We start from the raw sequence: 20,802 nt of genomic DNA on the forward strand, positions 1-20,802 counted from the left end.
ATGCTGCTTTCTTTTCCCAGGGACAGAGCCAAGCTGTAATTGACTCCTTGGGTATTTCAAAGTCCCTGATCCCAAGACTGAAGGATGACTGCCTGCTGTTGTGAAAGGTTACCAAATTATCAGGACCTCTGATTGGGAGGGACAGTGGGAAGAGGGGAGGTGGTGTCAGGGGAAAGGCACTGACATTTCAAACTCAGCTGGCGACTCCAGCCCCTGGTAATGGCTTTAGTAACTTCCCAGCTGATCCCTGTGATTGAGCATCAGGACCATTGAATGCTAATTGAGTTGAAAAGCTTCCCCCTCATGTGCTAAAACTCTCAGGCAGTAAAAGGCTTCTGACCATGTCTGGAGTTGCGTGCTGGGGACAATGTGGTGGGTTGCCTCTGTCTACACTTAACTGCTGTTCGTCTTCCCGGCTTGACGGGGTAGGGTTGCTGTACATACACAGACTTTAAAATTATTTTTAAATTATTTTTTTAAACTGAAGAATGGTTGATTTACATTGTTGGTGGTTTCAGGTGTACAGCAAAGTGATTCAGTTATGCATACACACATACATACGTATACATACATACGTATATATATATTCTTTTCCAGATTCTTTTTCATTATCGTTTATTGCAAGATATTGAGTAATATTGAGCACAGTAATACTGTGCTCTACAGTAGGACCCTGTTGTTCATCTATTTTACATATATCATATATCTGTGTGTCTCTGTTAATCCCACACTCCTAATTTATCCCTCCCCTCACCCTTTCCCCTTCGGTAACCGAAATTTTGTTTTCTGTGTCTGTGGGTCTATTTCTCAAACAGACTTTTTTTTTTTTTTTTTTTTTTTTTTAAAGCAGATTGCACCTTGCTGTGGCTGGATCAATACTCTGGAGTAAGCTGTTTGCCCTCAAAAACTGCTGGGGCCGCAGCCATGGAGCTGCAGGATCCCAACGGGGTCCTGACGTCCATCTGCTCTGTTTTTTTCAGGTGCGCTGAATCGACAGTCCTGAGTTTTGAAGTTTTCCTGGAGGGGACGTGAGGGGATTTCTCCAGGATCGATGGAACTCCTTTTGTGGTGCTTCAGTGCTTCCACCATGAAGCGCTCATTTCCCTATGCACGTCCCCCCGCCCCACCCCACTGTTTCCTTCACTCTCTCTCCTCCCACCCCCAATTCCCAGAAGAAGATCTAGGAATCAGGTCCAAACATAAGATCTTTGGAGAATCCTTGCGTGTGTTTTTTTAAATTTTTATTGGAGTATAGTTGATTTACAATGTTGTGTTAGTTCCGGGTGTACAGCAAAGTGAATCAGTTATACATAGACATATAATCCACTCTTTTTTAGACTCTTTTCCCATACAGGTCATTACAGAGTACTGAGTAGAGTTCCCTGTGCTATACAGTAGGTCCTGATTAGTAATCTAGTTTATAGGTAGTGTTGTGTATATGTCAATCCCAATCTCCCAATCTGTCCCTCTCCCCTCCCCACTTTCCCCCCCTGGTAACCATAAGTTTGTTTTCTACACTTGTGACTCTATTTCGAATCCTTGTGTTTTACTCTCGTCCTGAAACTAGGTAAAGCCTAGTCATCAATCAACAGGTGAGGAAGTAGAGCCAGGCATTGGTTGAGTGTTGATGTTTCTGGTACAAGCTGACTCTCCGCTCATCATCCCACACCTTCATCAGCCATCATCATGCTGTCTGTCACCTCCTCTTCTCTGAAGAAGGCCCGGGCCATCTTTTGAAAATACAAAGTCCAGCATTGAGACCCTCCCAACTGAGAGAGCAGGAAGGGCCAGGGCTGCTGAGGTGCTCCCTGAACCCCACTCAGGGGATCTGTGTTGTTCCCACCTGGGTGTATTGTGTGGACCCCTAAAATTCCTCCAAACCTCTGCCTCTGCGCTTCCAGATTGCCCCTGAAAGAAATGAACAATAATCATAATACCCACCACGTACTGACCGCTGGTCTCTTGAGGGCTGCCTTGCCATTGGACAACATTTGTTGAGCTCCTACTGTTTGCCAGACAGCGGGTACATGCTTTATGTGTGTTTAGCCCTTCTGACAACACTGTGATTTAGGACCTGTTAATATGTCTATTTTGCTGAAATGGAAACTGAGGTTCAGAGTGGTTAAATAACAAGGAAAAGTCCATGTTTTTACCCCCTACACTAATATATATGTATATTTGTGTATATATATTCTATACATGCATATTTAACATATATATGATGTTGACTGAAAAAAATGCACAACCTCAAAGTTGAGAAATATGTTTTATTGGGTGGGCAAAACTGAGGACTTAAGCCTGGGACACAGCCTCTCAGCTCTCTCTGAGGGACTGATCCAAAAAGGAGAGGAAGGAACCATCAACTATAGGAGTTTTTGCAACGAAGACCAGGTCATCGGAACATCGAAAGATTCCTGTTAATTAAAGAAAACCAGACATCTCGAGTTAATGAATTTTCAGTGTTTTTCTGTGTCTGGGAAGATGCAAAAGTCTGGGCTCACTGAAATCCTTCCTTTGATATGCACCTCAGCTATGTGGGCCAGTATCCTGTGCTTTCTCATCCTGAGTTCCCTCGGGGTGCACCATCAGGGGAGGCTGTGGCAGTTGACTGCTAGATGGTGGGCATCCTGTTTCCATCCTGAGTTTCCTCAGGGTTCACTCTTGGGGCGGCTATAATGTGATGGCTTGATGGCTGCAACATCCTTTGTTTACTGATACGGCAGGCAACATTTTTTCATTGACAATTATATATATACAATAGACACTGTTCGTGTTACATATATTATCTATTTTACGTGCTACGTGTTTTTTAGACTCTTTGCAAAAAAACCTTGCAAGGTAGGTGTTATTCTTTACATTTTGTGAAAAAGAAATTAAAGCCTCTAACAGGCTGAGAAATTTGTCATGTCACTACGTCACGATTAACAAGTCAGTGAACAAGATTTTGAATCCAAGTAATCCTTTTGTGAAAACAACCCCCCCCCCCCCAAAAAGAAACTATGTTCTTTCCATGCTCCAAAATATATTTTGGTCAAGTGACTTAAGAAACTCTCCCTTAAGCTTGTCTAAAGCAGAAAATAAGACAACAGTGCTTTACTGGAAATTATCAAAAGGCAGGATCAAGCAGGAATAATGAAAGGGAGCCTGAGGTTTCGGGTGATGAACCCACTGGCTAAATAGGCCCCTGGAAACAGACCCACTTTTTTTTTTTTTTAATTAATTTGTATATTTGTTTATTGACTGTTTTCCTCCAATAGAATGTAATCTTTTTTTTTTAACATCTTTATTGGAGTATAATTGCTTTACAATGGTGTTAGTTTCTGCTTTATAACAAAGTGAATCAGCTATACATATACATATATCCCCATATCTCCTCCCTCTTGCTAGCTCATGATTTAGGACCCACGCACAGGAGAATTCAGGCTGCATTAATATAAAAATATGACTTGCAGCCCTGGAGATGTGGCTTCAGAGGAAATGATGACTTAATGCTTGTGATCTGTAAGAATGTTGGTGTCTTGGGTCAAATAACCTATGCATTTTCTCAAGGGAGGTAGGTTTGGGGAAAAAAGGCAATAATTAAGCTGAACATACCAACAAGGAAAAAATAATTTAACTGTTATGATGACTCATTTAGTTGGCAGCTTCAGGTAATGAGGTGCTCTGGATTAATTTTCCTGAGAGCAGAAACATATCCCTTTAAATGATGAAGCATGTTATCTTCATCAATCTTTGAAGAAAATATTTACGAGGTACATTTTATATTCTCTTTTGTCAGTAGTATTCTTGACAATTTTTAGGACTAGAGACATAGTTTTGTTTTGTTTTTTTTAAAGAGTTTAAAGAACTATTTGATCTTTGAAAATCATGTTACGTCGTTGGTCCCCAGTGTTTTCATCTACAGTATGTGAACTTTGGGTTAGATGATCATCAAGGTTCCTTCCATCTCTAATATTCTCTAAGTAAAGGGCTCTTGTGCACAATAAAATTTAAAACATAAGAATCATCGAGGGGGCTTGTTAAAAATGCAGATTCTTAGGTATCATTGTTGGAGGTTCTGATTCAGTTGGTTTGAGTGAGGCAAGAGAACCTGTATCATAAATGGGTGCATACCCATGGCCATTTTGATGACCTCATTTTGAGAAACTGATCCTCTTTCCAGCCTCAGATAACAGATGTCATAACCATTTTTGGCCATCAGGGTACCGTTGCTGCCCTGCCCTCAGTGGTGTGAAGTTGTAAGGGGCTGACCAGACCCAGAGGCCTGTGCTTTGATAGTTTGCTTCTGATCCCATCCTCAGTATTAACTGTCACTTAGTTAATGTAGCTGCTGAGGAAAACCAGATAATCGAGCTGCAAATTAGGTGCCCTGCATTTGTACCTATGCGTCATTAAGTTTTCATCTCAGGCTGGGTAGGGGCGAGGGGAGGACTTCCATTTTCTCCTGTAGTCTAAAGTGCATAAATGAGCCACGGCTATCTTAGACCCTGTTTGGAGGTCTCTTACTCTTCGTTCGTGTTCTTTGTCATCCTAAGAGTCAAGTTTCTGGAAGGGCGACATCAGGAGAAGTGGCAGATTTCTGTGTAAATATGTTAACATTTCATAGTGAGGTTTGGGGTCAGGGCTGTCCCTGACTTCTCTTTTAAATTTCTTTATTTTTTAAACAGTTTTATTGATGTATAATTCACATGCCATACAATTGACTCTTTTGAAGTATATGCAATTCAGTGGTTTTTAGTAAAATCTGTGAATTTGTAGAGTTGTATGCACCTATCATGTAATCTAATTTTTGAACATTTCCATCACCCTCCAAAAGAAACCTTGTGCCTGTTTGGAATCACTCTCATTCCCACCCCCAGACCCATTCAACCGATAATTTACTTCTTACCTCTATAGATTTGCCTTTTGTAGACATTTCATATAAATGGGATCATACAGTATGTGGTCTCTTGTGTCTAGCTTCTTTTATTTAGCGTAATGTTTTTGAGGTTATGCAGTAGCATGTATCATATTGCCAAAGAATATTCTATAGTATGGATATACTACATTTTATTTATCCATCCACCAATTAATGGACATTTGGTTTGTTTCCACGTTTTCGCCGCTCTGGCTGATGTGTGCATGTAGTTTTAATTTCACTTGGGTGGTTACCTAGGGGTAATTACCTGGGTCACATGATGAATCAGTGTTTCAAAGTAGCAGTTTCGAATGTGACAATTCCACCAGCAAAGCATGAGGGTTCCAGTTTCTCCATATCCTTGCCAACACGTGTCATTATTGGATACAAGTCCTTGATTGGATATATGATTTTCAAATATTTTTTCCTAGTTCATGGCACGTCTTTACTTTTGTAATGGTGTCTTTTGAAATGCATTATTTTTTATCTGAATGAAGCCCAGCTTATTTTTTTCTTTTATCAATATACTTTTTGGTGTCATAGCTAAGAAATCTTCGCCTGACCCAACATCAGTGTCTTGATGCTTACCTAAAATCTTGTAGGCTTTGTTCAATAGGAAGTGACCAGTGACACCTACTATTGAGTGCCTTGTTTAAACAGATGAAAGATGAATATGCACGTTGTGGCCTGAACCTACTCTACTGAAAGCTTGCCGACAGTTTTCCGAAGGTCGTGAAGGTGCCGCAGCCAGACTGGACTCCTCCATCACCATGCCATGGCCTTCTGAGCATCTCTTCCTCATCTTAGTGCCTGCCAGCAGCAGAGGAAGGAGAACATAGGTCTTTCACGTACCTTTTTGTACTATGAGGTAGCACTGTGCCCTCCTTACTTTTTCAGAGCCTTAGGTAGAGGACCCTACCCTGAGGTGCCACAGCTGGAGGAACACAGCCCTTCTCTTTCTATAGGTTTTAGAGTGAGATATCGGGACAGTAGCTCACTCTCAGGCAACAAAAAACCAAACAAAAAACCACCCACTACCTTAGGGTTTTGTCCTAAGAATATGCTGGTTGCAGCCTCTGTAGGTAGACGCCAGGCGTCCCTGAGAGCTTCTGATAGACTTGATACTTCTTCCCAATCCTGTTGTGTCTCTCCTGCTTTCCTAAAATACTAAGTAGTTTGTGTCCACTTTCAGTTCTGGATTTTTCCCACTGCGTTTAGACTGGGAGAAACGTTATCAAATCCCAGCTTCATGAATGCCTGATTATCGCTTGTAACTTTTGTCTCTTGAGCCTAGAAGGCATCTCTTGTGTATAAATGACACTGGACGTTAATATGCACCCTAAACTTGAATACAGTGCACATCTAGTAACAGCTTGTATAAAACGTGTTACTCCCCGAAGTAGTCCTAACACCTTATAATTGAAAAAGTGAGTTATAATTGACCAAATGCTTTCACAAATAGGATCCCTTTTGATCCTCACATCTCTGTGGGGAATTACTGCTCCTTTTTTTAAAAAAATTAATTAATTTTATATTTATTTATTTTTGGCTGCGTTGGGTCGTTGCTGCGCGTGGGCTTTCTCTAGTTGAGGCGGGCGGGGGCTACTCTTCTTGCGGTGCGCGGGCTTCTCATTGCGCTGGCTTCTCTTGTTGCGGAGCACGGGCTCTAGGCGCGCGGGCTTCCGTCGTTGTGGCACACAGGCTCAGTAGTTGTGGCGCATGGGCTCAGTGGCTCCGCAGCATGTGGGATCTTCCCGGACCAGGGCTCGAACCCGTGTCTCCTGCATTGGCAGGCGATTCCTAACCACTGTGCCACCAGGGAAGTCCCTACTGCTCCTTTTCTACGTATGAAGAAAATGTCTGGACTTCCCTGGTGGCATAGTGGTTAGGAATCGCCTGCCAATGCAGGAGACACGGGTTCGAGCCCTGGTCCGGGAAGATCCCACATGCCGCGGAGCCACTGAGCCCATGCGCCACAACTACTGAGCCTGCGCTCTAGAGCCCGCAAGCCACAACTACTGAGCCCACGTGCCTACGTGCCTAGAGCCTGTGCTCTGCAACAAGAGAAGCCACTGCAATGAGAAGCCCGTGCACCGCAACGAGGAGTAGCCCCCGCCCGCCGCAACTAGAGAAAGCCCACGTGCAGCAACGATGACCCAACGCAGCCAAAAATAAAATATAAACAAAGAAACAAAAAAAGACTTGTCAGAAGTCATTTATCCCCAAATATAGGAGTTCTAACACCAAATTTGATGCCTTGCATGTAGCATCATGCTTCCTCTCCAAAGTAATAAAACTGAATTTTTGTAATTTTAAGAATATTAGACATGCCATGTTATATTAGACCTATGGTTAATCTATAAGCAGTCATTTACATTTGGAATGAGATCTGTAGACAGCGATATATATTCACTTTTTAGGACTTATTTCCTTCTCAAGCTTCTATTTCTTGCTACAAAGTAAAACGTTTTGTTTCCTGTTAAAGGAGTTCTAGGCATTGTCAGTGGGTAAGGTTTGTGGTGGTAGCCAGAGTACAGAGATCCTGAACGTGGGGACATCCTTTTGCCATTAAATTTATACTGTGCCCCAAGCTGGGTTGAATAGTTTTAGGCTGTTTGAGGTCCCAGGAAGACTCTTTGCCCACCCAGGGAGCAAAAGGCCCAGGAAAATTTCCATGTGATTTTAGCTTGACCCCATTTACTGGATGATTCATCCCTCCTTTCCTTAATTCCACGCCAGCTTTCTTCACCTAGGTTTTCTCCTTTTCCCGAGACCATTCTTATGGTGATCTCTTGCTTTCTTTGTTTCACCACCTGTGGCTTAGGACCATATTTCTCCAAGTGTGGGCCCTTGAGCAGAAACATCAGTTTGTTAGAAATAGAAATTCGGAACCCACAAAATCTGCTTCGTCAGAAACTCGAGGGGATGGGGCCCAGCAGTCTGTCTTTGACACACCTTCCAGGTGATTCTGATGCATGCTCAAGTTTGAGAACCATTGGTGCAGTAGTTAATTTTTTTTTTTTTTTAGCATTCCTTTAACGTTTCAAAGTGATTTATGAATTTCATCTGACTTACCACCCTTTAGGACAGCATTTTTCTCGCAGTGCTTTGTTTTTGGGCAAAATAAAGGGTTCCGTGGTGAGCTGGCATGGGAAAGACTACATTCTTATGCATACTTACTCTGTGCCCCCCCATACCCTACCCCCAAAGTAGGTAAGGATTCTGGGGTCAGTTGCCAGGTTTCAAATTTTAGCTCTATCATTTAGTAGCTACTATTCCTGCCACCTACTTACCTTAGTGATCTTTGGGGAAGTGACTTTCCTCTCTGAGCCTTTACTGTCTAGCTTGTAAACTCATGGAATAAAATGGCAATTACTTCTGTAGGAAGTTGTGAAGACTAAACAAAGTAATGCACATACAGTAACTCAGGTGGTGTTTGGCACGTGGAGAGCTTCCTTGAATGTCGTGGATCATACTGGCTATGACCCTTGTCATTGCCAGGACTGTACTAAATAAATAAATAACTCTCCGTCGGTTATCTCTGGCGCTTGGCATTTCACTGCTCATTTCTAAACCTGAACATTTGCCATGTGCTCCATTTTTCAATATTATACAAATGAGACTAGTTTTCACTAATAACCCGAGATAAACTATATTTGAAATTTTGCTTATTTCTTCCTTTTGTTTTCTGCCACCAAGCCACTTTCCTATCTGGGGCAGAATATTTCTTTTGATAGTGATTTAATATTTTAAGCCTTTGTTGAAGAATGTTGTCTAAGATGTGTCGAAAGTCTAAATAAACATTATTTCCTGACTCAGTTTATTTACCACTTCAAAAAATTTCAGGTGTTTTATATCTATTTCTCTTTATAGATACAGAATCTACCTATAGATATAGAATTAATACAGCTATCTATAGATTGTATAACTTTACGGTGTTTCTTCTATTAGGTTATTTTTACTTCAGTGTCTGAGTCTATTCTTAATTAAAAATTCCCTCCACCTACCCTATACTTCCAACAAATCCACAATGAATCTTATTTTATTGGGTCTTCTCCAGGGCCTTTGTAGGAGCCAAACTTGGGGCTATTTGGATGATTCTATCTAACTTTGCCTACAAATTCATAGTCGTCCTCAAGAGCATCCAGAACTCTGGTTGGATACCATTCCATCCTGGTGATTTATTTCACTTTTGTCAGTTAGGACGAGTACAACCCTTGCATTTTTCTTTCTTTACTTTAGCATAGTTGGACTGCTTCATAACAACATTTGTATCCAAATATCCCCTTCAGTAAAATATATCAGAATTTTGATTTATTCTCTTTTCTATCTTTTATTCATCCATGTACTCATGTTTGTAAGTCCAACTGATTCTTGGCTGGCTTTCTACCAATAATAAAAGAAAAAAACAACAACCAGAAACTCCTTAATTTTTTTTTTTTTTTTTTTTTAGCATTCCTTTACAAAGCGATTTATGAATTTCATCTGTCTTACCATCCCTTAGGACAACATTTTTCTCACAGACTTTTGTTTTTGGGCAAAATAAAGGGTTCCGTGGTGAGCTGGCATGGGAAAGACTACATTCTTATGCGTACTTAACTCTGTGCCCCCCATACCCTACCCCCAAAGTAGGTTAGTGATTCATAATTCACAGTGGCATTTTGAAAGATTCTGAGATGTACTGCATAAAGAATCTAATAGATTAACTTTGACCTATTCACCCCGTCGTCCCCACCCCCCACCCCCCACCCCCACCCCGCATAAACACCTATCATCATCCCATGAGCTAATGTTGGATAGGACACCTCTGTGACCTTTTGGTTTAGGAGTTTCCTTATTCTCTTTTGGTCAGTCTTTGTGTGTTTAGATGTACTTCTCTTTTTGTCTTTGCTTATTTATTTCATTGCTAGTTAGACTTGCTGGGTCTTTTTTCCTTTTGCATTCTCAATATTCATTTGAAAATTTTGTACTTGAACTTTCTGTAACACATCTTTGAAACGATTCCTTTCCTCTTTCTGTCATCTGGTCTCTGAGTGATTGTCTTTTTGTTTTCATGTTTCTTTAGAGTGTTAGCCCTGGATTGGGTCAGATAACTTATGGGGAGTACTTACAATGAGTTTTAGGCCTTGTACTTGTGAATATTTCTTTTTTCCATTTATGCTTTTCCCATACTTATTTTTTTGATAGGCTTCTGTGACCCAAGTTGAAATTTTATAATAATTTACTTTGAACAACAGAATAATTTTTGTTATCTTTCTGTACTCTATATTGAAATGGTTATTTTCATACTTTTAATAAGAATGCTACTTTGGTACTACTGGTGGTTATAATGGTTTCAGCTGTTTTTTAAATTTACTTAATAGTTGATGTAAGGTTTTTTTTTTTTTTTTTGATGTAAGATTTTTAAGCTTCATTGCTTGTGATAGGGAATTAGCAACTAAAATAGTATGTTAACATTTATATTTTCCAGTGAACCTACTCAGAAATTCACTTTTCCTTCACAGAATTTGTAACAGAACTTCATATTGCCTTGCAGTGCGTACTGCATACAAGCTATGCTCTTGTTTCTGCTTGCAGGCTCTTGCCAGATGTCATTTTGTCAATGACACCCATTCCTACCACTGCATTTGAAGTTGCAGACCTCCTTCCCCACACTACCTGTTCCCCTCTCTACTTCATTTTTGCCTTTTGTGTTGATCAATATGTAACAAACTATGCATTTTATTTATTCATTGTGTTTGTTCTCCTTTAATACAAGGTGAACTCCCTGAGGGCCAGTGTTTTCATCTGTTTGGTCACTGCTTTACCTCTACTGTCTAGAACACTGTGACACATTATGGGTGCAGAGTAAGTTTTTTATTGAAGTACAGTTGATTTACAATGTTAATTTCTGCTGTACAGCAAAGAGACTCAGTTACATATATATGCATTCTTTCTCATACTTTTCCATTATGGTTTATCACAGGATATTGAATTTAGTTCCCTGTGCTGTATAGTAGGACCTTGTTGTTTATCCATCCTATATATAATAGTTTGCGTCTGCTAACCCCAAACTCTCAATCCATCTTTCCCCCAATGAATTCTTGATTTAAAAAAAATTTAATCTCAGGAGATGTAGAAAATGCATTCCATAACATTCAGTATCTATTCATGATACAAAATGAACAGACTATCATTAGAAGGTATAAATATTCAGCAGATGTGATATTTAATGGTGAAACACTGAAAACATTCTTTTTTAATATTGGAAACAAGATAAGACGCCTTTCACCAACAAGATAAGATAATCCTTCTTTGCAGCATTATATAGGAAGTCTTACACAGGAAGAAAAAGAAGAATTCTTAGCATTGGAGAAGAAGAAACTGCTATCACTAGTCATTGAGGATATCTTGTCCCTGTAGAAAAACCAAAAGAATCCACAGATGAAGTATTCGAATGAATAAAAGTGGTTAGCAAGTATACTGCAAACAAAATCAATATACAAAATCAATTGCATTTCTGTACTCTGCTACAACTATTTAGAAAAGGCAATGAGATACCATTTATAATATTATCACAATTATAAAGTACCTAGGAATAACTCTAGCAAGAATAGGCAACAACTATATGGAGAAAATTATAGAACAAAGACACTTAAGAAAAACTAAAGGAATGGAGAAATAAATCTTATTTCAATAGAAAATTTCAATCTACAGAAGATGTGATTCTCCCCAAATTGTTTTAGAGGTTTTATGAAGCTAAAATGAATTTCCTTCACCTCCCTCCCCCACATAGAACATGCGAGCTGATTCTTAGCAGCAAATGGAAGAGTGAATTGGGGATTTTTGACCTACTAGATATTAAGACTCGCTATTCTAAAACTCTACCAATTAAGACAGCATGGTACTGAGCAGAAATAAAAATAGATGATTGGAAGAGGTTAGAGAAGCCAGGCGCACAGCCGTACATTTATGGTAAAGAGGAATATATAAATATATATGTATATGTTTTGGGGTCAACCTTTAAGTTCTCTTAGCAAATTATAGTTATACATTGCAGTGTTATCAACTAGTCACCATGCTATACATTAGAACCTCAGAACTTATTCATCTTATAGCTTAAAGTTTGTAGACTTTATTTTTTTAGAGCAGTTTTATGTTCACAACAACATTGAGTGAAAGGTACAGGGATTTCCCACGTACCCCTGTTCCCACATATGTATAGCCTCCACCATTATCAACTACTCAGCAGAGAAGTATATTTGTTACAATTGATGAATCTACATTTACACTTCATTAGCACCCAAAGTCCATAGTTTACATTAGGATTCACGCTTGGTGTTGTATGTTCTCTGGGTTTTGACTAATGACATTATCCACCATTATGGTATCACTTAGTTGGAATCAAAGAGTATGTAGCCTTTCAGATTGGCTTCTTTCACTTAGTAATAAGCATTTAAAGTTCTTGCATATCTTTTCATGGGTTGATGGCTTATTTCTTTTTAGTGCTGAATAATATTCCATTATCTGGATGCACCAGTTTGTTTACCCATTCATCTACCGAAGGGCATCTTGGTGGCTTCCAAGTTTTGGCAATTATGAATAAAGCTGCTATGAAACATCTGTGTCCAGGTTTTTTATGTGGACACAATTTTTCAACTCTGTGTAAATACCAAGGAGTCCGATTGCTGGATCGTATAGTAAGAGTATGTTTAGTTTTGTAAGACACTGCCAAACTCTCTTCCAGAATGGCTGTACTATTTTGCATTCCCACCAGCAATGAATGAGCATTCCTATTACTTCACATTCTTGCAAGTATTTGGGGCTGTCAGTGTTTGGATTTTCATTTTTCTAATAGGTAGGAGCATTGTCTTTAATTGGCGGGGGGGGGGGGAATAAAGGAAGTAACTCAGATATTCATTAATATCAATAGAATGATCTTGATTAAGCATGGTCAGTCCCTGAACTAGTGTCCTCCCGGACTGGGGAGTGCAGCGCGGGGCGGGGACTCGCAGAGAGGAGAACAGCGCATCAACCCCAGCGGGAGGCGCGCAGGTCTCGGGATGCGGAAGGCGGGCAGGCGCCGCGCTCCTCTCCGCCCCCACGAGCAAGACGGTCACGTGCAGCGGAGGGGCTGACCTCCGCGGGCGGGCCTGGGAGGGGCGCCGCGCAGGTGGTTCAGGGTCGCCCGAGGCTAGGCGCGAGGCGGGCGCTTGCGCAGCGCGGGGCGGAGTGCGAGCCGGGGCCGGAACCGCCGCGGGTCGGGAAGGGCGGGGAGGAGCCTGGGAGCGCGCCGGCCGCCGCATGGGGAGGGGCGGGGCGGAGCCGCGGCGCGCGCGCCCGTCGGAGGGGGCGGGACAGAGCAGCCATTGGGCGCGCTCAGGTTGGCCGCTGGGAGCGTGGGGCGAGCGTGGACCGCGGCGCGGCGGTGCGATTCTTTTCCCGGCCCTTCTCCCCGCCCCAGGCGAGGGCACCGTGTGGCGGCGGCGGCGGCGGCGGCGGGGCCAGCGAGGCCGGAGGAGGCGGCTGTGCCCGGGCATGGTGGTCTGGGGCAACGCGGAAGGTGAGCGACCCCCGGGCCGGAGGCGGGGGTGGGGGCGGGGTGGGACTGGCCTCGCGTCGCCGGGCGGTGGCCCAAGCGCGGGCGGCCTGAGGCGGGGCGGGGGCGGCGCGCCGGCCCGGTCCCCGCGGCCCTTGGTCTCGCGGCCTGTGCGGCCCGCGAGAAAAAAAAAAAAAAAAAGAACTTAAAAATTGAGAGTTGCATATATAATAAAATGGCATGAAACTATACACAAGCATTGTCCCAAAACCAGTTTGCTGGTTTTGATACTGTAATATAGTTAGGTAAGATGTAACCATTGGAGGAAACTGGATGAAGCATACATAGGACTTCTCTGTACTATTTTTGCAACTTCTTTTTTACCTCTGATTTTTTCAAAATGAAAAAAAAAGTCAACAATTTTAGTGCTGTTTTCTTGTAGATGAAATAGTGTCCCGCCATGAAAGCAATGAATTACTGATAAAAACCGAGGGCTACATCTCAAAAACATCATATTGAATAAAAAAGCAAATAGCATAAAAAGATATAGTATAAAGCTCAGAACATACAACCTAAACAATATGTTATTTAGAGATACAGCTATGAGAAAATTAACAAGAAAAGCAAGTGAATGATAAGACACAAACTTGAAGATAATGTTTATCTCAAAGGACTAACGGAGGGTATGTGACCAAGAAAAGGGATTCAGGGTCCTCAAAGGTGATTGTAATGTTCTTTTCCTTAAATTTTTATTAATCACTATTTTATAACAACTCTGAAGTCTTAAAAATGTATAAACCTGATCTTTAGCATTTAATAATCACCTTTATTGAAAAGAGTAAAATTAAGTGAAAGGTGAATAAAATTCAGCAACATTAAACATGTGTGCTAGAGCATATAATTATAAGAGCATCTAAGAGAAGATTGGGTTCTAGTTTAAATTCTGGTCTGACTAATTTGGGGTTAGTAGGTTTTGGTCAGTGGTTTTTGAAGGGCGGTCCCTGGGCCAGCAGCATTAGTACCACTTAGATATTTGTTAGAAACGTAAATTCTCAGACCTTCCCCCAGACCTACGCTCTTGGGGAAGAGCCCAGCACTCTCTATTTTAACACAAACCCTCCAGGAGGTTCTGATGTGCACAGACTTTTGAGAGTCACCAGGAAGTTCAACTTTCTCACCCATAAAAATAAAAGATAAAACTAGATCAGTGTTTCCCATAGTGTGGTAGATGTAGTACTGATCATGTGCAAGATGTTTTTAAGTGATAGACACATCACCATTTAAAATTTTATTTATTGTAATGTTTGTTCGACTAGTACAGATAGCTTACCAAACCCATAAGTTCACTGATGTTGTGTCATACATTGCTAAGTTAAAAAAAAAAAAAAAAAAAAAGGAAAGGAATCAACTTAATGTAAATATAAATACTAAGGCAAAATAGTAAGGTATGTATAGCAGAAAGTAACACAGCATTGTAAATCAACTATACTCCAATAAAAATTTAAAAAGTAAGGTGATATGAGAATATCACAAAATTCCTGGGGTTAGTTCTTAGATATTAAAGTTTCGGTAGTCCTGAAGAGGATCAATCTTGAAAATATTTTCCATTCTAAACTTCTGAGACTTCATGTGCTTGCTTTTCTTACAGATCTGCCTCCTTAATTTTGCTTTTTAAAATTCAAGCTAATACGTTAAAAATTTAGTCCACACAGCTTGTGTTGGGAGAGGAATGGCCTGTTAATGTGCTTTTGTATTGGGGGATACTTATCTGAGATTGAAAATTTAACCATAGTTAATGGAAAGTGTGGATAATTCACATGCGAATCATTAAAATTAAATATATTAAGGAGAAATCTGTTTTGAAAACATGATTTAATTTTAGAAGCACTTTCTTTCACTACGTGTAGTATTTATAGTGGAATAGGCAGATGGTTTTATGTAAGGAAATGAGGTTTGTGGACAGTAAGAAACATATTTTAATAATTAGGGATTTAGACTTTGAAAAGTCTATACAAGTTATAAACAGCTACAACCTGACCGGCCCTTTTGTTAAAAAGTAAATTGATTTATTTATTTATTTTTGGCTGCGTTGGGTCTTTGTTGCTGTGTGTGGGCTTTCTCTAGTTGCGTCGAGCGGGGACTACTCTTCCTTGCGGTGCGTGGGCTCTAGGCGCGCGGGCTTCAGTAGTTGTGGCACTTGGGCTCAGTAGTTGTGGCTCGTGGGCTTAGTTGCTCCGCAGCACGTGAGATCTTCCTGGACCAGGGCTCGAACCCGTGTCCCCTGCATTGGCAAGTGGATTCTATAGCACTGCGCCACCAGGAAAGCCCATGACTGGCCTTTTTAACTGGCATTTTAAATAGCTTTTTTGCGATGTAGTTCACATACAGTTCACCCACTTAAAGTGTACAATTCAGAGGTTGTGTATAGCCAGAGAGTTGTGCAGCCATCACGGTGCACAATTCTAGAACATTTCATTACCCCAGAAAGCAACCCTATATCCATTAGCAATTATTCTCCATTCCCTCTACACTCTCAACCCTAGGCAACCACTTATCTACATCTTATTTCTAGGGATTTGCCTATTCTGGGCATTTCATATAAATAGAATTTATATTTCATATAAACATGATGATATGTAGCCTCTTGTGACTGGCTTCCTTAATATAATATTTTCAAGGTTCATCCGTATTGTAGCATGTATCAGTACTTTATTCCTTCTTATTGCTGAATAATATTCTGTTCTATTGATATGATATGTCACTTGATGGACATTTGGGTTGTTTGCACTTCTTGTCTTTTATGAATAATGTTGCATGTATGAACATTCATGTACAAGGGTCTGTGTGAAAGTATGTTTTAATTTCTGTTTTATAGCTCGGAGTGGGATTTCTGGGTCAGATGATGACTGTGTTTAACATTGTAAGGAACTGACTGGATCTAAAATGCATTCTCATTCAAAGCAAAATTACAAGTTTGCTGAAAAACTTAAATACATTTCTGTTCTAATTTATAATAAGGTACCAATTTTGTTTGTCAATGGTTTTATTACAGAATATCTCTCTAAAATGATATTTGGCAAAAATCATCATTAAAATACATGTTTTTGAAAACAGCAGCTTACAAACGGCTGTTCTACATCACAGTTTATCGTCATTTATCAAAATTGTCACATCTTCTGTGACATGGTTCTTTCTCTGCATATTTTATCGCTGCCTGTGTCGTTTAGCATTTAGGGGGAAAAAAATGTCATGGAATCTGCTTCCTGAGCTGATGATTGAATTCAGATTGTTTTGGTTGACTTTTACAAATAAATTACATGTTAAGAAACTGATGGTAGTTTTTTTTCTAAAATTCTCGTTTCAGCAATAATAAAAAACATACTTCTAAAATAAAAACATAACATTTTGTAGTCTAGCTGCATCTGACACTTGATATTTTGCTGTGTTGCCCTATTAATATTTTGAAGTTATAAGGAGAGATACTTTTTTGTGTTATGAGAATTTATGTTCAGTAAATTGTTGATATTTGACTTTGTCTTACTTTCTTCTAATGCTTTCCTAAAGGCTTATGTACTAAATTACCTACCTTTAGATTTCTTTTTAGGAAAGGTGTTCAAGATATTTCTTTTTCATACCTACTTGTGAAATGAGGTTTTTAGCACCTCCTTGTTATGAAGGAATATTTCTGAAAAAAATAAGATAAACAACTAAAGGCAGTGAATAACTGAAGTAATAGAGAAGTGGTAGTATAGAAAAAAGATGCTCCTCAGGGAAGAGAAAGAAAAAATACCAGTTGGACTTGAATGGATAAGATTTATTTAAAGCCTTTCATTGCTGCATGAAGGATAAACAAAAAGAGTAGTAAGGCAGCATGAGGCATTCAGTGTCCTTGTAAAGAAGACAAGCAATATCCTTAATCTCTGAATCTATAACTATATGATTCTACACATAGATCAGCTAAAATCATCCTTTGTTTTATTTCTAGTAGGGATAAGCTGTTGTATGCACAATATTGTAATGGATGTTTGTAGTGAAGACTTGAAGCATTTGGATCATTTGGGAAGTAGACTCAGACAGGGTTTAGTGTGTAGAATACTTGTAAGCATGTGCCCTTGGGAACAACATAGTGGGAGGGAGGCAGAGGCGTCAGGATTGGGCAGAAGCTTACGTCAAAGTGTCTCCTTGGCCAGCCTTCCAAGAGAGGTTTGTTGATAGCTTGGATGTGGGGTATGACAGAAAGAGGTGTCAGGATGATTTCAAGGATTTCAGCCTAACTAACTAGAAGGACGAAGTTGTCATCAACTTCATCCTTTGAAAGGAGGTTTGGTGGAGAAGATCTGGAGTTAGGTGGGCCTGTTAAACGTTCGAGATCTGTAAAACATCTATTGGCAGAGGATGAGTTGGTGAGTCCATATGTGAAACTGGAGCCCAGGAAAGAGGTCTGCAGTATACATAAACATGGGGGTGGTCAGCATAGGATAGATGCTAGTTAGACCAGGAGACTAGCTGAGACCACCAAGTGAGCATGTGTAGACTGACTTGAGGATGAGACAGGGCTGAGTCCTGGGACACTTCAGCGCTTAGAAATTGGGGCAAATAGGGGAAACCAGCGGAGGAGACTGGGATGGAGCCCCAGGACCCAGCACACTGCTTAACAGCAGTGGGTAGTAGGTGTTTATTTAGTGGATAAATGTCCAAAGGGGAGGGAAAATAACATGGGACAGTGATGAATTTTATTTCTCCAGGTAGAATAAATTAAAAGGTGAAAAATAGGATCAACTGTTATCTATCTCCTCGGTGAATGGGTGGGGAGTGAGTCATGGAAATTAGAATAAAAATAGATGTGTTCTTTTCTATAAAAATAGATGTGTATACATATAAAATAGGAACCGTTCCTTTTAATAAACTGAAGTATTTTTAATGCAGTTACTTTCTTTTAATCTTTATGGTACCTATTGTGCTTGTGTGGCTAATTCTTCGAGCAACTGTATAAAAATGTCCCTTGTGTATAGAGATGAATCCAGTTCTTCAGATTGATTATTTCTATTGTTTGTGAATATGCTTTAAAGTAGCACATTAAGTAGTTGAAACTCATTTGAGAAATTATCCTATATTTGTATCTCTCTTCTTGGTACTAAATGACAGAAGAATTTCATTTATATATTTGCTTCCATATATTTGATAATTTACAGTAGAATTTTCAGTGTTCTTCATGGTTAAAATTGGTACTAAAGGTGATTTGGAAATTGTGTTGAGCATGTATCTTGCTAAACTATAGAAGACAGACATTTTCTTCAAGGATTTTATATTCTAGGTGAAAAAGTTAAAACATTTATGGAAAGGTACATAAACAATTTTCTTGGGAAAATATACAGTTATGTCATTGAAACTCTGAGTCCTGTCTTCCACTGAGCGGGACATTTATTAAAGAATAGACTGAAAGTAGAAATATCTGTAAGCTTGAATTTTGACAGAATGAAAGAAGAATACAAAAATCAAGCTCACAAACTCAGCTGCCTTGATGTGGATGAAGCTTCTGTGAACAGACAGCTACTGTCCTTGAATAATAGTTCACATATCTTTTAAAGTGAATTAAGCTTTGGTTGCATTGGACCTGACCTGTCGGTGAGAAGGAGATGGCTGAGTCCAGGGAGGCGTGTGAGCTTTCTCAAGACAGACTAGAGTCGCTGGTGACTGAGACAAGTAGTGAAACGTTATTTCAAGGGTTGAAATGTGAATAGGAACCAGTGATTTAACAATGCTCATCTCTAACTTTAAGCCTTTTCTTGAGCCAGAAACCTTGGTTTTTTATGAGAGTTTGAGATTCCCTGAAGATACAACCTAGGTTGGACAGTTACCCAGCTCTATTATATATTTAAGCTCAGGAAAGTTATGTGAACTGTGTTACTGCTTCTTGTTTTTGTGAATTTTTGGTCCAGGCTTTCAGAAAGACCTGAGCTGAACTCTAGGACAAAGCTTGTGGTGACCACCATTGCTGTTTCAAGCCACTGTCCTCTGTGTTTCTTTCTGTCATTCAGGAATTTTGTTGTCATAGCTCCTCTATTACTGACGTGTGTGTGTGTGTGTGTGTGTGTGTGTGTGTGTGTAGGGGGGTGTCCTTCATTTGTAAATTCTGTAATCTTTGGACCTTGGATGGAGATGGTAAATACAGAAGTCTTAGAATAGAATTGGTCCCAAACTATTTTGAGAGAAAACACAAAGCATATTAAAACTTACCTTTTCAATTAAAGCATAGGGAAACCATTCACAAAAAGGGTGCAGAAGTTGATGCTGTTGTTTATTGTGTTATCTGCTGGTTATAGACCTTCATTTTACGGTTATTTCTCTGAAATGCAGTAAAAAAAAAAAAACCCCAAAAACAAAAAACAATGCCTAGCACCATAGCAGCCCCTATGAAATGGGGCATATGCTGTTTCTAAGACTCACAGCATGTTTTTCTGATACTGTGTTTGCCCATAAACATGTTGATGGTAGGTGCTGTCTGAGGCAGGGGCGGTTTTCCTATGGAAATCCTCTCTTGAACATACTGGTTTCTGATTCCCCTTGAGGAAGAATGAAGCTCCTTTTTGCTTCCTTAGCAAATTTGATACTTCAGGTATTAATAACATAGCCAGTGGTTGATATGTATCTTGATGACTTACAGGTCATCATGATGGCTGCTCTGTCATAAGTTGCTGTGGTTTCAGAGCACGTTAGAACTCTACCCAGCGTTTTGAGGTGGGACGGAGCTGAGGTGTAATGAAAGAGAAATTCCCTGCACAGCAGTGGTGATGCCTTAACGATAAAATCATCTTGCTCGGTCTCAAAATCACTGGGTCTGCCAGCAACAGCATTAGATGTGAAGTCTGACCTGGGCTTCCATTTTGATTTTGCCATTAAAAGCGTTATGACTTTGCCCTCAGCACTTCTGCGAGTCTAGAGGAATGTTAATTACTAAATGAAAACAAATTTATGAGATCCTTTTGATGGAGTAGAGTGTAATATCTGCTGAGTGCCCCAATATACATTCAGCCCTCTAGAGGAGAAGACTTATAAGTGGTAAAGAGTAGGCTGCTTTTGGAGAAGGAAGCGTGAGGTGAGATGGCAAATTTGGGAATACGTTTTCTAAGGAAGGCCTTGGAGGAGGCCATCATTCTGTAAACCTGAACTTGAGATACAGCAGTGTCCGTTTTGGGGATAGGAGGTCTCTGGGGCATTTATGATTGGGAGTGTGTGGAAATACTGATTCAGAGCCACGAGACCCTGTGACATTGGCTGCATCTAACCGAGGTCTTTCTCATTTAGGGCCCCAGACTAGGGAAGCTACAGTTATCTTCTGAAAGATAGTAAAAAAGATGATCTTGCTGCTCTTACAGTGAAAGAATCC

At 40.2% G+C, this 20,802-nt stretch overlaps 1 protein-coding gene across 9 annotated transcripts in view; it reads left to right on the plus strand.

The window, feature by feature from the left end:
• The first annotated feature begins 12,554 nt into the window (after positions 1-12,554).
• LOC130707373 (uncharacterized) overlaps positions 12,555-20,802 on the plus strand; it is an 87,696-nt gene continuing 79,448 nt past the window's right edge. For 2 of the 9 annotated variants that reach the window (XM_057541606.1, XM_057541605.1), the window contains exon 1: positions 12,556-13,439. In XM_057541606.1, the coding sequence (XP_057397589.1) occupies positions 13,181-13,439 (259 nt within the window). In that variant the 5' untranslated portion in view covers positions 12,556-13,180. Of the gene's footprint in view, positions 13,440-20,802 lie in introns of all 9 variants that reach the window. The other 7 variants (XR_009007256.1, XR_009007257.1, XM_057541607.1 and 4 more) reach the window with 6 other exon arrangements.

The sequence above is a fragment of the Balaenoptera acutorostrata genome, chromosome 2, assembly GCF_949987535.1.
Source record: "Balaenoptera acutorostrata chromosome 2, mBalAcu1.1, whole genome shotgun sequence".
Classification (NCBI taxonomy): Eukaryota; Metazoa; Chordata; class Mammalia; order Artiodactyla; family Balaenopteridae; genus Balaenoptera; species Balaenoptera acutorostrata.